The following is a 16337-nucleotide window of genomic DNA, read 5'->3' as shown; positions in this document are numbered from 1 at the left end:
CTGGAGGAGACTGAGTGCCACAAAAATGCCTACAAATTATAGATTCCTAATCAAGGGAATTATTAATTGGCCAATGGATAAACTTCAGGGGCTGAAGAAATGCTCAAAATTGTATACAGAATGTTGTGTGTCTGTGGGTATGTGCACTTTTTTCGGGAGTGGAGGAAGGACAAAGGAGCAAATCTTGAATCTGAGTCTAGGGGTTTTAAAACTCTACCCAATAATAAGAACGGCCTTGTTGAAGCAAAAGAATACATAAATGGCGTAAAGAACTTCAATCAAATATCCAAAGAGGGGAAATGATTCCAAGCTTTTTAAGAGTCTAAATGGAGGAAGACAGTGAACTGTGTGATACATAGGCTCTGCACAAGCAATAAAACAGTAAGTTTACTTAATAAACTGGGGCTTGGGGACATGGGGAAAGTGTTTAGATCAGCCATGTGGATTCCAGATTTGAGACTAGGAGCCCATCAGGCAAGCTGATTAGATTCAAGATGTGGGAAATGTGGATGTCACCAGAATATATGTCCTAAATAGGTGAATTAGAAAATAAATCAAAGTACCAAGAAGGCAGGGAGGAAGGAAGAGACAGAGAGAGAGGCACAGGTGCCTAAGTAATCTCTAGTTGATGAACAGCAATATTGCTTCTGGTAAGAAAATATCCATTAAGATTAAGCCAAGGGCAGGGCTGAGATAACATATTCTGAGACAAACAACGCATAGAAATCAGGGAAGGGTCAGTTTGCCTGAGATGACAGGAGGCTGCAAACTACATGATGGAGTAGTTGGAGGTCAATTGGCTAAGAACAATAGGAAATTGCTCATAAACAGGGTATATGAAAGCTTCCAAAAGGGAAAATACTGAATAAAAATGAGGAAACTAAATTTATCTGTATAAAAGGAACAAAGCCTCCAGGGGACAGAAGGAACACAGATTATAAAGTGTGAAAGTCAGGAATGACTTAGCTCTGATAACAGTTCTGCTGACATTAATTCATTCATTTGTTAGTTCATTCAACAATACTTCTCTGTGCTAGTTACGCTATTAGGCAGTGGTAAAAAAAAATGAACAAGATGACATGATCATCAAGGATGTTAGTGACAAGCAGGTAAGCAAAACACAAGTTACAATTATAATAAAATGAATACATTAAAATTGTATTAAATGCTCTCAAACAAATATATAGAGTGCTGTAAGAATCTCTAGTTGGGAATCAAATGGTCTTCCAGGGAGGCCAGAAATGGCTGGTAATTTGCAGGATGAGTAGGCATTGGATGGTTGAAAATATTTGAGATAGAAGGAACAATTTGTGCCAATGTCCTAGGTTAGGAAGGCTCGTGGTATGACAGGATCTAAAAGCTGGACAGAAAAGCCATGCCATGCAGGCCACACAGATCATGTTAATATTGGACTATACCAATGGGAAGTCACTAGAAAGTTTTTTTTGTTTTGTTTGTGTGTGTGTGTGTGTGTGTGTGTGTGTTTGTTTTTGAGACGGAGTCTCGCTGTGTCGCCAGGTTGAAGTGCAGTGGCACGATCTCGGCTCACTGCAACCTCCATCTCCCAGGTTCAGGCGAGTCTCCTGCCTCAGCCTCCTGAGTAGCTGGGCCTACAGGGGCACACCACCATGTCTGGCTAATTTTTGTAGTTTTAGTAGAGATGGGGTTTCAGCATGTTGGACAGGTTGGTATCGATCTCTTGACCTTATGATCTGCCCGCCTCGGCCTCCCAAAGTGCTGGGATTACAGGTGTGAGCCACCGCGCCTGGCCGGGAAGTCACTAGAAAGTTGTAAGTAGAAGAGTGATACAATCACATTTGAGATTCAGCAACGTGACTCTGGCTGCAGAATGGCAAGGGTTTGCAGAGGGAGAAGAGTGGAGATGAGCTAGGAGGCTAGTGTAATAGGCCAGATGAAAAACTATGGTGATTCAGACTAGGATGGTAATCATGAAAATAGAGACAATTAGATGGATCTGAAGCATATTTAGGAGGTGGAATCAATAGAATTAAATGTGGTGTAGGTGGTGTCTAGGATGCCTGACACCCAGGTTTCTGGCATGAGAACCTTGGTAAATGGTGGTGGCATTTACTAAATATAACAGAAAAATGTTTAGAGCTCAAAGGTTTTAGTGACTCTTCCACTTGAAATGACAGGCTGACTGCTCAGCAGATGAATAAAAAGGGCCCATAAGTGGGCACAGCTTATGAAATTTCAGAACACAAGGTAGAGAGATTATTCTAAAGTTTTCTGGGAATAAAAACAGGTCACCAACAAAGAAACAAAGAGAGAATATCATTTCACTGGCATATGATATCTCATGAACAAAACTGGCTTCTAGAAGATAATAGAATCATGTATCCAAAGTTCTTATAAAAACTACTTTGGATCTTGAAAAACCATCAAACAACTATAGGAGCAAAATTAAAGCATTTTGAGACACCCAGGGATTCCGAATTTTTACTTCTCATGAGTCTTTTCTGATAATTTATGCCAGCAAAATAAGGATGAAAAATTGAAAATAAAAGACATGGGATATAAAGACAGTAGAACTAATTTAGAATATAAAGAAAATAGGTCCCAGGATGCTAGCTTCCTAGAAGGCTGAAATACAATTTATCTATATTAGAAGAAGATGTCAGTGAGCTCCAAGAAGAGTGCCTTCAAGAATAAAGTGCAGTCTTTCAATACATAGAACGAATAAAAAGGTAGTCACAATGATAAGTGAGGCGTTTAGTTCTTCTCCCAAGATAAATAAAAGGCAACTTGCAACTCCAAAGAAAACTAAAAGCTACAAAAATTATCATCATCTATAAAGCAAACTGAAATTTGATGTTTTGAACCTCTATGCTAAGAACATTCTTCTTTTAGAGACCCCCTAGAGATTATGACACTTGATCAAAAAGAAGGAAATGTAATCCTAGACATTACTTGCCTTTGCAGTGAATAACTTATTTATATATATTAGGATATATGTGCTGTTTATTGGCTTTCAGCTTTAAAAATTAACTCATAAACTAGGCATGCATGAAATTAATGATGTAACAGAGTACAATGAATATGCATTCATTCTTGACTATGCAAAAATAAAGACATAGCTGACACAAGTTGAGATATGGAAGCTTTAGCTTACCTAGAAAGAAGTCAAAAGAATTATCTAAAATTTGTGGACTAAGAAATTGTTTTTCTAACAGCATTTAGTTATATCCAATAGATGATCTAAACAATTTAAAATAGATACTAAAATTTAGGAGGTGTTTATCAACAAGTTATATAACTTTGATGAAATGGAAAAAGTCCTAGGAAGAAATAAATTACTGTAACTAACTCAAAGAGAAATAAAAACTTTGAGTAAATATATAACTAGTAAAGATAAATTTAATAATTTAAAAACTTGCTACTCAAAAAAACTCAGGTCCAGATGGCTTCATCACTGAATTCTACCAAACATTCATGAGAATTAATACCAATACTTTACAAAATCTTTCTTTTTTTTTTCTTTCTTTCTTTTTTTTTGAGACAGTCTTGCTCTGTTGCCCAGGCTGGAGTGCAGTGGTATGATCTTGGCTCACTGCAACCTCTGCCTGCCTGGTTCAAGCAATTCTCCTGCCTCAGCCTCCTAAGTAGCTGGCATTACAGGCATGTGCCACCACGCCTGACTAATTTTTGTGTTTTTAGTAGAAACAGGGTTTCACCATGTTGACCAGGCTGGTCTTGAACTCCTGACCTCAGGTGATCTGCCTGCCTCAGCCTCCCAAAGTGCCAGGATTACAGGTGTGAACCGCTGCACCCAGCCTACAAAATCTTTCAAAAAATAAAAAATAAAAGCACAGGGAATACTTTCCAACTAATTCTGATGTATAGATTATTAGCATTATTCTGATACCAAAAACAGACAAGGACATTGCAAAGAAAGAAAACAACAGGTTAATAAACCGTGTGAATATACATGTAAATATTCTCAACAAATGTTAGCAAATTGACTCCAGTAATACATAAAAAGAATTATACACTAGTACTGATTGAGATCCTAGGAATGCAAGGTTGGTTTAACTTCTAAAAATCAATAACATAATATATAATATTAATAGAATAAAGAAAAAACTATCTTATTACTACAATATATGCAGAAAAAGCATTTGACAAAACCCAACAAGTTTTCACAACAAAGCAGAACTCAACAAACTAGGAATAGAAGGCAACTTTCTCAATCCAATAAAGGACATCTACAAAAAATCCACTGCTAATATCATACTTAATGATGAAGACTGAATTTTTTTCCCCTTAGATCAGAAACAAGACAAGGATGTCTGAACTTGCTACTTCTACCTAACAGTGTCCTGAAAATTCTAGCCAGGGTAATTAAGCAAAAAGAAATAAGAACATATGAGGAGAGCACTTTAGGAGGCCAAGGCAGGCAGGTCACGAAGTCAAGAGATCAAGACTATCCTGCCAACATGGTGAAACACCATCTATACTAAAAAAAATACAAAAATTAGCTGGGCATGGTGGTGTGTGCCTGTAGTCCCAGCTACTCGGGAGGCTGAGGCAGGAGAATTGCTTGAACCTGGGAGGTGGAGGTTGCAGTGAGCCGAGATTGCACCACTGCCCTCCAGCCTGGTGACAGAGCAAGACTCCATCTCAAAAAAAAAAAAAAAAAAAAAAAAAAGGAACAGTGAGGATAAAACAGGAAGAAACATAAATATTTGAATTTGCAGATAACATGGTTTTGTATCTGGAAAATCCTAAGAAATTCACTAAAAAGAATTATTAGAACAAGAAAGTTCAGCAAGTTTGAAGAAGATCAGTACATAAAGAGAAACTGAAATTAAGGAAACAATTCCATTTACAACAGATTCTAAAAGAAAAAAGTCTTGGAGATACATTTAATAAAAGAAAAGCAAGACTTGTACACTGAAAACAACAAAATATAGTTAAAAGAGCTTAAAGAAAGTTAAATAAATGGCAAGACAATCCATGTTCACTGATCAGACTTACATTGTTAAGATGGCAATACTCTCTAAATGTACCTGCATATTCAGTGCAGTCCTTGCTGAAATTCAAGCTGCATTTATTATTTTTTGCAGACATTTATAAACTAATCCTAAAATTTATATGAAAATATAAGATGACAGCAAGAATGAGGGAAACAAACAAAAACAACAAAAAGAAAATGTAAGAGAGACCCAGAATAGTAAAAACAATCATGAAAAGAACAAAGCTGAAGAACTCATACTTCTTAATTTCAAAACATACTACAAAGTTACAGTCATTGAGACCGTTATTTGGCATACAGATAGATATATAGATCAATGGAATAGAAATAATAGTCCAGAAATAAGCTCTTACACTGATGGTCTATTTTTGATAAGGGTTCCAACATCATTTAACCAGAAAAGAACAGTCTTTTCAACAAATGGAGCAGGGACAATTGGATATCTACATGTCAAGTGATAAAGTTGGACCCTTTCCTTACATACACAAACATTAACTCAAAGTGGATTATAGACCTAAACGTAGTAACAATAAAAATCTTAGAAGAAAACAAAGAAGAGTAAATCTTTGCAACCTTAGGTTGGCGATGGTTTTTTAGATATAATATCAAAACACAAGTGGCCAAAGGAAAAAATAGATAAATTGTATTTAAACATAAAAACTTTTCTGCTTCAAAGAATACCATTAAAAAGGCAAACAGAAAACCCAAAGAATGGGAGAAAATATTTGGAAATCATATATCTAATAAGAAATTTGTATATAGAATTTATAAAGAACTCTTATAACTCAACAATAAAAAGACAAGTAATCTAATTTTAAAAATGGGATTAGAATAGACATTTCTCCAAATAAGATGGAGAAATGCCCAATAGGTACATAAAAAGGAAACTTACTATCATTTGAGAAATGCAAATCCAAACCACAGTGAGCTACCACTGTATACCCACCATGGTGGCTCTAATCATAAGATGGATAATAAGTGTTGGTGAAGACCTGGGGAAACTGGAATTTGAATATTGCTGTTGGGATTGTGAAATGGTGCATCTGTTTTGGAAAACAGTCTGGCAGTTTGTCAGAGTTAAACATAAAGTTACCACCTGACCCAGCAATTCTACTCCCAGGTATATACTCAAGAGAACTGAAACTCATGTTCACACAAAAACTTGTACATGAATGTTCATAGAAGCATCATTTATAGCAGCCAAAAGATGAAATATCCCAAATGTCCATCAACAGATGAATAGAGAGGTAAAATGTGGTTCAGCTATACAATGGAATATTACCCATCCATAAGAAAGAATGTAATTCTGATACATGATACTACATGGTTGAACCTTGAAAATATTATGCTAAATGAAAGAAGCTCATCACAAGAAAGCACATTGTATATGATTTCGTTTATATGAAATATCCAGAATAGGCACGTATTTAGAGACAGAAAGTAAACTGATGGCTGACTCAGCCTGGGGAGGTGGTGAGATGCCATGGAAAGTGATTGCTAGTGGACGTAGGGTTTCGAAAAAAGAGTTTCAAAAATTAGCATATGGTGATGGCCACACAAGCCTTATGAATATCCTAAAATGCTTTGAATTGCACACTTTAAATGGGTGAATTGTATGCTTTGTGAATTATATCTCAGTGCAGCTGTTGAAAAATTTGGGAACAGGAGGAGAGTCTTGGTGGGCAGCAGCATGTCTCATTTGTACCTGTGGGATGTTCGTTGATGGAGGAATTTGGATGACGTGATGGAGGGGCAAATGCCACTGAAAGATTTTTATTCCTTACATTTCCTGAGAGCAGGGGATGCACCATATATGCAAAGCCACATGGGGGAGCACCAGGTTGGTCAAGAGGCAGGAAGGAGCAAGGGGAAATCGTAGGCCAGGGTCTTTATTGGGGTTTTCCCTGAGAAACACAAGGCAAGGCGGGGGAGACAGTTCAAGACTGGCTAATTTGAGTAATTCTCGTGGTTTGGGGTCACAGGGACTGTCCTTACTAGTCTGCTATCTGGCTCTGGGTTGATGTAGACCAGTGGGGATGTTGGCTTGGTGTGTGAGTTAGATAAAGGGGATGATTGGGAGTCTGGGCTCTGGACGGTTATTTTGCTTACAAAAGGCATATTCCCAGGTGAGCCTTTTGTGGTCACTAAGAACTGGCTAGCTTTGAGAGCAGCAGTCCCTCTCCAGTCAGTGAGGCCACAAATGCCAGAGCATCAAGACTATAGTTAACAATAACATATTATACACATTCAAGTAGCTAGAAGGTGGATACGGAATGTTCCCAACACAAGGAAATGATTAAATGTTTGAGTTGGTGGATATGCTAATGTATGGAGCATAAGTAATTCCATCTTAGCAAATGACTCCATCTTACATTTTAAAAGGCATCGTACCAACAGGGACCAGATGTTTGCCTAATCAGTAGAGACTGCATCCAATCAGATAAGGACATAACCAGGCACACTTTCCCACTATCAGTCCTCACCAGAGGACTTCACCAGCTCAAAAACGCCAGCTTGACAGACACTGGTCTTGCTGTTAATTGTGATAAACACCTGGCATCCTTAAAGGCTCTGCCCACATCAAAGACTCTTCCTTGTGGTTCGTTAAAGGACTGCCCAGACCAGGACATGTTGCTCTCCTTGGACTGTTTCATGAACCCATTTTCCTACCCCCTTTCTCTGGATGCTAGATGTTACTTCGTTTGATGTAGAATGCTTAATCTATAATATTTATATTGATTTAGTATACCATTAGGTAGGGTTTGCAATATCGACTGACTTCTGGAATGGCTTGAGCCTGTGTGCCTACAGCTCTGACTACCGCGTAAATGGGAAATACTAAGAAGAATTACCTCCTTGGGAACTCCATAAAGCTGTGGCTTTTATGATTGGAATAGCATCAGTAAAAGACTGATACTGTAGAAAGACACAAATGTCCATGGACCTGGTTATGTCTGACTTTGTACTGCTCATGATACTAATCACCCTGATTTGACAACTACGTATTATGTGAATGGAAACTTCACTATGTGTCTCATTGGTATGTACAATTATTATTTGTCAATTAAAAAATTTGTTTTAGAAGAATACATAAAAAGAGTACAGTCGACCCTTGAACAACACAGGCTTGAATTGTGTGGGTCCACTTATACATGGATTATTTTCAACCAAACTCAGATGAAAATACAGCAGTATTTGAGAGATGTGAAGCCTGCATATACGAATGGCAGGGCCGATGACAGGACTTGGATATGCAAGGACTAGAACCAATATTTCCCAGTCCCCGCAGCATATATGTGAAGGGAAGACTGTGTAGCTAATGCATTTGGCCCTGTGATGCCTCAGTGCCAAACAGACACATATAGAATCTAAGACAACACAGAGAGAACACAGTGGATGCTCAATCCTTGTTTTTCATATCAGGAATAGATACTTTAAAACTGCTAAATACAAAAATGGTGATATAAGATTATTACTAGGAAATGAAAAGTAATTCTCAAAAGAACTAAATTCAGAAATGGACACAAGCATAGGGCCTGGGAAGGGGGACTGGATATCGGGAGGGCTGCAGCTGGGGGCTGTTGCTTTTCATTTTTAATTCTTCTCTGTTACTGATTTTATTATGCACATTTTATTCATTGTTTAGGGCCTAGTTAGCTTTACCTCTCCTCCCCCGAGGCACAAAGCATATGCTGTTAGTTCTTTTCATTCCATAATCAATACTAGACATTAAAACCAAAAATAAAATCCTAAGCCTCCCAGACATTCTGAATGGACCCTTCTCTCAGCAAAGGACATTCCAAAATTAACCTGCAAAACTAGTTCAGGCCATGATGGGAAGGGGGAAATCAGACATGCCTCATTATACCCTCCTTTCTTTTGGATTTACTGAAGACAGACTCTTTTTTTTTTTTTTTTTTTCAAGACAGAGTTTTGCTCTTATCGCCCAGGCTGGAGTGCAGTCTTGGCTCACTGCAACCTCTGTCTCATGGGTACAAGTGATTCTCCTGCCTTAGCCTCCCGAGTAGCTGGGATTACAGGCATGCACCACCATGTCCGGCTAATTTTGTATTTTTAGTAGAGACGGGGTTTCTCCATGTTGGTCAGGCTGGTCTCGAACTCCCAACCTCAGGTGATCCACCTGCCTTGGCCTGCCAAAGTTTTGGGATTATAGGTGTGAGCTACCGCGCACGGCCAGGACAGACTCTTTAAGTCTGATAAGAAAGGCTTACAATCTATTCTCTCTGAAGCCTGCTACTTGGAGGCTTCACCTGCCTGATAAAACCTTGGTCTCCACCACCCCTTATCTTTTCTTTTTTTTGGTTTTGAAGTTGGACATGCTGAATATTCTTTTTTTCATTTCTTTAACTCTATTTTAAGTTCAGTAGTAGATGGGCAGGATGTGCAGGTTTGTTACATAGGTAAACACATGCCATGGTGGTTGGTTGCACAGATCATCCCAGCACCTCGGTATTAAGCCCAGCATCCATTAAGCTATTCCTCCTGATGCTCTTCCTCCCCTACCCCCTCTGCAGGCCCCAGTGTGTGTTCTTCCCCTCCTTGTACTCATGTGTTTTCATCACTCGGCTCCCACTTTAAGTGAGAACATTTGGTGTTTGGTTTTCTGTTCCTGCATTAGTTAGTGGAGGATAATGGCTTCCAACTTCATTCATGTCCCTGAAAAGGACATGATCTCATTCCTTTTTATGGCTGCATAGTATTCCATGGTATATATGTACCACATTTTCTTGCTTTCTTGTTTTTTTTTTTTTTTTTTTTTTTTTTTTTTTTTGAGACAGAGTCTTGCTCTTGTCACCCAGGCTGGAGTGCAGCAGTGTGGTCTTGGTTCCCTGCAATCTCTGCCTCCCAGGTTCAAGTGATTCTCCTGGCTCAGCTTCCCGAGTAGCTGAGATTCCAGGCGCCTGCCACCATGACCAGCTAATTTTTGTGATTTTGGTAGAGATGGGGTTTCACCATGTTGGCTAGGCTGGTCTCGAACTCCTGACCTCAGGTGATTCACCCACCTCGGCCTCCCAAAGTGCTGGGATTACAGGTGTCAGCCACCGTGCCTGGCCATACCACATTTTCTTTATCCAGTCTATCATTAATGGGAATTTAGGTTGATTCCATGTCTTTGCTATTGTGAATAGTGCTGCAGCAAACATATACATGCGTGTATCTTTATAATGTTAATAGAATAATTTCTATTCCTTTGGGTATATAATCAGTAATGGGATTGCTGTGTCAAATGGCATTTCTCCCTGTAGGTCTTTGAGGAATCGCCACACTGTGGGGCCCTGTGGAAGGATCATACTAGTATTTCAGAAAGATTCCTCTGGCTAAGATAAGGGGATGGGTGAGGTGGAGTGGAGGGGATGAGGCCTCCTCATGAAACTGGGACTGTGAGTTCTGCCTTTTACAGTCCAGAGTGGCTCTTTCTCTCCCTGGTGGGTGATCTGCTGATTTTATTTCAGTAACGACCCTGACTTCTGTATGTTTTGCAGTGTTGCGTATTCGAAGCTTGAATCCAGAAGAGATAAATCAGTAGACCCCAAAAATGAAAGTGCACAGGGCAACTGCAGCCCTGGCTCCAAGAGGATGCCTTTCTCACCTTGATTTTCTACATCCTTCAGTGGGTCCACCCCTGGAGACAGGATAAAAAACATGGGAGTGGCTGGTCCCGATTCTTCAAATGAGGTTGCAAAACCTAGCGCTCTTCCCACCACGTATTTGCTTCCTAACTTCTCTTCAACAAAATCTCTGCCAGAAAAAAAAACACATAACATATTTATACATATATAGCAGCCACAAAATGGTAACATTTGAGAAATGGAGGCCTACAGAAATGAAACAACATGCTCAAGGTCATGGGCTAGGTAGTTATAGAGCTAGGACTGGCTCCAAGTTCACTGCTTATTAAGTCAACACACAACCTTGGGCTGCTAGTTGCCGAGCTGCTCACCTGGATCTGGGCTCCCTCTGAAGCCCCATCCAGGCAGGCCATCGCTGACTCCCTCTGGGATTCCTGGTGGCTTCTCACATCACCCCACCCATGAGGACACTGTTAGTGCCAGTGCCTTCAGAAAGCTGATAAGCTAAATCCTCCATATGTTCTCTCCCTGCTATCTCCCACCCTTGCCCAAGATTTAAGGCCTTACGGTACACTATTCTCTCTCTCTCTCTTTTTTTTTTTTTTTTTTTTTTTGAGATAGATTCTTGCTCTGTCCCCAGGCTGGAGTGCAGTGGCACAATCTCGGCTCACTGCAACCTCTGCCTCCCGGGTTCAAGCGATTCCCCTGCCTCAGCCTCCCTAGTAGCTGGGACTACAGGCGCCTGCCACCACACTTAGCTAATTTTTTTTTTTTTTTATTGTATTTTAGTAGAGATGGGGTTTCACCATGTTGGCCAGGATGGTCTCGATATCCTGACCTCGTGATCCACCTGCCTCGGCCTCCTAAAGTGTTGGGATTACAGGCGTGAGCCACCGTGCCTGGACTATTCTCTCATGTTTTATTATTCTCTCTCCTTTCGTCTTACTCTACTTACCAGTGTTCCTGTCCAAAGTGTCACATTTTATGCTGAACAAATCTTCATAGCTATAACCACTTATTGAACGTCTGACCCAGTTTCTGGTCTTAACAGAGATTTGCACTCTCCCCCAGGAATACTATTTTCCCTGTAGCCTTCTCAACTGGGCTCATTCTCCTACACCTGCCTTAGGATCAGCAAGTGGAATCAGGGTCCAGCTCACTGCCCGCTACTGTTTTCAAGCCATTCCCTCCCGACTCTTTTATTTATTTATTTATTTATTTATTTTCTGAGACGGAGTCTCGCTCTGTCGCCCAGGCTGGAGTGCAGCAGCGTGATCTTGGCTCACTGCAACCTCTGCCTCCCAGGTTCAAGTGATTCTCCTGCCTCAGCCTCCCGAGCAGCTGGCACTACAGGTGCATGCCACTATGCCCAGCTAATTTTTGTATTATTAGTAGAGACGGGGTTTCACCATGTTGGCCAGGCTGGTCTCGAACCCCTGACCTCATGATCCTCCTGCCTCAGCCTGACAAAGTGCTGGGATGACAGGCGTGAGCCACTGTGCCTGGCCCCCTCCCCACTCTTGTGGCTCCTCAGAGGCTCATTTCCTCTGGTTGTGTCACCACTGCCCCTGTACATCAGTGTCATCTGTTCCCCTTCAGTCACTCTCCTCTTGCACTGACTTTTTCTCTTTCAGCCTGGGTGACATCAACATCCATGTGGACAATCCTGGAGATTCTTAGTGACCTCAGCTCAAGTGATTTTTGTTTCTTCCCCCTTTAGCAACCTAATTCTATGGTCACACGCTCATCGCTGCCATTACTTGGGAACTTGTTAAATGTCAGGAAGCATAAATGGGAATATCCCACTCTTTGACCAAAGTCTTTTATTCTTAGCAATCTAACCTGACTTCACCTATTCTTTGCCCGTACTGGGGCCACTATGAATGGAGGAATTTCAGTGTCTTGGCCTCCCTGGTATTTTTCCTTCTTTCTTTTTTTTTCTTTTTTTTTTTTCTTGAGACAGAGTCTCCCTCTGTTGCCCAGGCTGGAGTACGGTGGTGCAATCTCGGCTCACGGCAACCTCTGCCTCCCAGGTTCAAGCGATTCTCCTGTTTCAGCCTCCCGAGTAGCTGGGACTACAGGAATGTGTCACCACGTCCAACTAATTTTTTTGTATTTTTAGTAGAGACGGGGTTTCACCATGTTGGCCAGGCTGGTCTCAAACTCCTGACCTTAAGTGATCTGCTGCCTTGACCTCCCAAAAGTGCTGGGATTACAGGCATGAGCCACCGTGCCCAGGCCCTTCCTGGTATTCTGCTATCATGACCTTACTCTAGTCACTCCTTTCCTATCCAGGATAGAGTCTATGGCCTACAACTTCTTTTTTCTTTTAAAAATAACTTTATTAAGAGGTATAATTGACATACCATAGGATTTTCCCATTTTAAGTATACTATTCAATAACTTTTAATACATTTACCAAGTTGTACAGTCTTTACCATAACCCAGTTTTAGAACATTTACATCACACCAATGAGATTCCTCATGGCTATGGCTGTTTAATTTCCCGTTTTTTTTTTTTTTTTTTGAGATGGAGTCTCACTCTGTCAAACAGGCTGGAGCGTAGTGGCGCGATCTCAGCTCACTGCAACCTCTGCCTCCCGGGTTCAAGCATTTCGATGCCTTAGCCTCCTGAGTAGCTGGGATTACAGGTGCCCACCACCATGCCCAGCTAATTTTTGTATTTTCACTAGAGACGGGGTTTTACCATCTTGGCCAGGCTGGTCTTGAACTCCTGACCTTGTGATCCACCCGCCTTGGCCTCCCAAAGTGCTGGGATGACAGGCGTGAGCCACCACGCCAGGCCTATTTAGTTAATTTCTATTCCCACCCTCTAGCTCCAGGAAACTACTATATACACATGGTTTTGGAGCTCAGCCCTGCTGGTCCGGCTGTCCTGAGGTTGCCCTTGCCCCGTGCCTGTGCTGGGCCTTCCACCACCCTGTTTCCTACCGCATGGCGTAGGTCATCCGGTCAGGCCGCATGGCTCTCATCACGCAGAGGCGCTGCAGGGCGGTCTTGTTCTTCCACTCCTGTGGGAGCTTCTCCTTCTCGGGACATTCGGACTCCACAAACTTTTTCCAGCTCTTAGCAGATCCCTCTATGTCCCGATCCAGATTACAGAATTCTTCCATTGATGAAAGTACCTGGGAAATTTCAGAGAATCTGAAAGGCAGTTTCTTCAGAAAGCTGCCATTTGCATTGTGTTGGGGCACTGAGGGGCAAGACGGTCTTATCTACACAATTCTGTCTCATTTATCCTCTTGTCTAGAACTTTGGATCGTCCTCCAGGAAAAATCAAGAAAGAGGAAGAATTTTGGGCAGCTTAGCGAAGTGCCCCAATCATATGCAAGATTTAGCATATAAAATGTTTGGGATATTATTAGCAGCAGAGACTGAGCCACACCTGCCTGTAAGTGTGTACATGGAAAAGAGGGACAAGAAGGGGCATTATGGTTATTCTGGTCTTAAGCTTGGACACCTAAAGTTAGTGACTTCTCCCTTTCCTCCTCAAACTCACTGTGCCACCAAACCCTGTCAATTCACCTCTCAAAATGTTTCTAGAATTATTCATGTGCTCTGTGTTAACGCCGACTCTTAAACTGTCCATGGGTTGTCTATTTCTATAAGGATTCTATCCAAATGCATAACTTGGTAGCCAGATCTCTTCATTTGGTGCCTCTCTTCAATCTGTCCAGTAAGCCGTGTGTCCTCCTACTGGGTCCCACTCTGAGCATATCTGCCCCCAACCTTGGAAATGTGCCTGACTCCTTCCCAACTCATTTCCTTGTTCATACTACTTCCACCGTATGTAAAGTCCTGTTTTCTTTTCTGCCACATTCTACTTCTTTCTTTTCTTGTGCTGGTCACGATTGTTACATGTTAAGGCTCTACAAGCTGTGAAAGACCAGTTCAAAACCTGCAACCTCCCTCGCGCCATCTTTCCTAATGCAGAACATGTAGACCTCCCATCCTTTTGTAAACCACTCAGAGCAGGTTTGTCCAACCCACTGCCCTTAGGCCGTATGTGGCCTAGGATGGCTTTGAAGGCGGCCCAACACAAATTCATAAACTTTCATGAAACATTATGAGTTTCTTTGTGATATATATATACTTTTAGCTCATCAACTGTCATTAGTGTTAGTGTTTTTGTTTTGTTTTGTTTTTGAGACGGAGTCTCGTTCTGTCGCCCAGGCTGGAGTACAGTGGCACGATCTTGGCTCACTGCAACCTCCGCCTCCCAGATTCAAGCAATTCTCCTGCCTCAGCCTCCTGAGTAGCTGGGACTACAGGTGCACACCATCATGGCTGGCTAATTTTTGTATTTTTAGAAGAGACGGGTTTTCACCATATTGGTCAGGCTGGTCTTGAAGTCCTGACTTCAGGCGATCCACCCGCCTCGACCTCCCAAAGTGCTAGGATTACAGGTATCAGCCACCATGCCCAGCCCCAGTGTTAGTGTGTTTTATGTGTGGTCCAAGACAATTCTTCTTCTTCCAATGTAGCCTAGAGAAGCCAAAAGATTGAACTCCCCTGACTTAGAGCTACTTGCAGAGTTGACATCTTTAATAAAGAGTTTGACTTCATTTTTAGATGTTTGACTGCTGATAGCTTTTAAATCTCATCCTTTCCTCTTCCCCTTCTGCCCTGGGCACTGCCTCTTTTGGTGCTGGAGGGAAGTTGTACCAGGCAAGCCCCTGCCCATGCACAGACACCCTTGCCCTGGCCCCACTCCCGAAGCATCATAATACTCAAGGCAGTCTCCTTTTCTGGCACTCTCAAGCCACCTGCAGTCTGCTTCGGAGCTCCTCTGCTCTTCCTAGAAAACCACGTTATCTGAGTAATAAACTTTCTCATACCCTCTTAGTATGTATGTAGCATCATCCGTCTTGATGTTGAAACCATATTTTGGGCGTGTGTGTGTAGGAGGTCTGTTCTATTTCTTTAGAGTGCCTACATCAACATCACTCACTTAGATACTTAATTACCTGCAGTCCTGCCTTCATTACTCAACTGTGCCTGAATGCCTGGTTTCCTCAATGACGTGAAAAGCTAGACGAGACTTTGTGTCTAAGGCACCTACCACAGTGCCTTGAGTTTTTAGGAACCCAGTATCATCTTTCTATTTGGACGAATTCACTCATTCATTCATTCTTTTGACATTCATTCAGTTCCTACTACCTGTCAGATACTGGGGAAGACAATAGGAAAAAACAACAGCAACAAAAAAACACAAGCCTTTCACGGAGCCTGCAGTCCTAGCTTAGGGAGAAAGGAGATGAGGGAGGCCTTGGTAGGTATGTAGAATTCTGCTGGGCAGAGATAGAGTAGAGAGAAGGAAAGGGATTTTTTGTGCCGGGGGAGGGAAGGATCAAGAAGAGCTAAAGCATGGAGGAGGGAGAGTGTAGGGCCTGATAGGAAGCAGCATGATTGCTGCAGAGGAGTCTTTTGCCTTACCACTGATAGGAACAGCTGGAGAAGGACAGAGGCATGTGTCCGGGGCTTGCGGAGGCTTTTGTCCCGTGGCAATGAATACACGTCCTAGCTTTACATATTCCTTTACATGGGCTCTGTGGCTTCCCAGTTTCACCCTGATCGCTTACAGCAGGGAGTGATCCTTCATTGGTACGGGTAAGTCACGTGGAGTGGTGTGTGGAATGGAGCAGGAGGCACCGGGGGACTGGAGGTCTGGCCCCAGCACCACCACTTTTGAGCCAATGGACTTGGAACCTGTTTTAAAACCCTTGTGA

At 41.8% G+C, this 16337-nt stretch overlaps 1 protein-coding gene across 1 annotated transcript in view; it reads right to left on the bottom strand.

The window, feature by feature from the left end:
* The window catches only part of DNAH9 (dynein axonemal heavy chain 9), a 372533-nt gene that overhangs the window by 52715 nt on the left and 303481 nt on the right, over positions 1 to 16337 (bottom strand). The window contains exons 60-61 of the mRNA XM_008010391.3: positions 13540 to 13733; positions 10608 to 10756 (exon numbers count right to left, since the gene is read on the bottom strand). Of these exons, the coding sequence (XP_008008582.3) occupies positions 10608 to 10756; positions 13540 to 13733 (343 nt within the window). The remainder of the gene's footprint in view (positions 1 to 10607; positions 10757 to 13539; positions 13734 to 16337) is intronic.

This window comes from Chlorocebus sabaeus, chromosome 16, assembly GCF_047675955.1.
Source record: "Chlorocebus sabaeus isolate Y175 chromosome 16, mChlSab1.0.hap1, whole genome shotgun sequence".
NCBI lineage: Eukaryota > Metazoa > Chordata > Mammalia > Primates > Cercopithecidae > Chlorocebus > Chlorocebus sabaeus.
The sequence above is the reverse complement of the archived record's forward strand: the minus strand, read 5'-3'. Positions and strand labels throughout refer to the sequence as shown.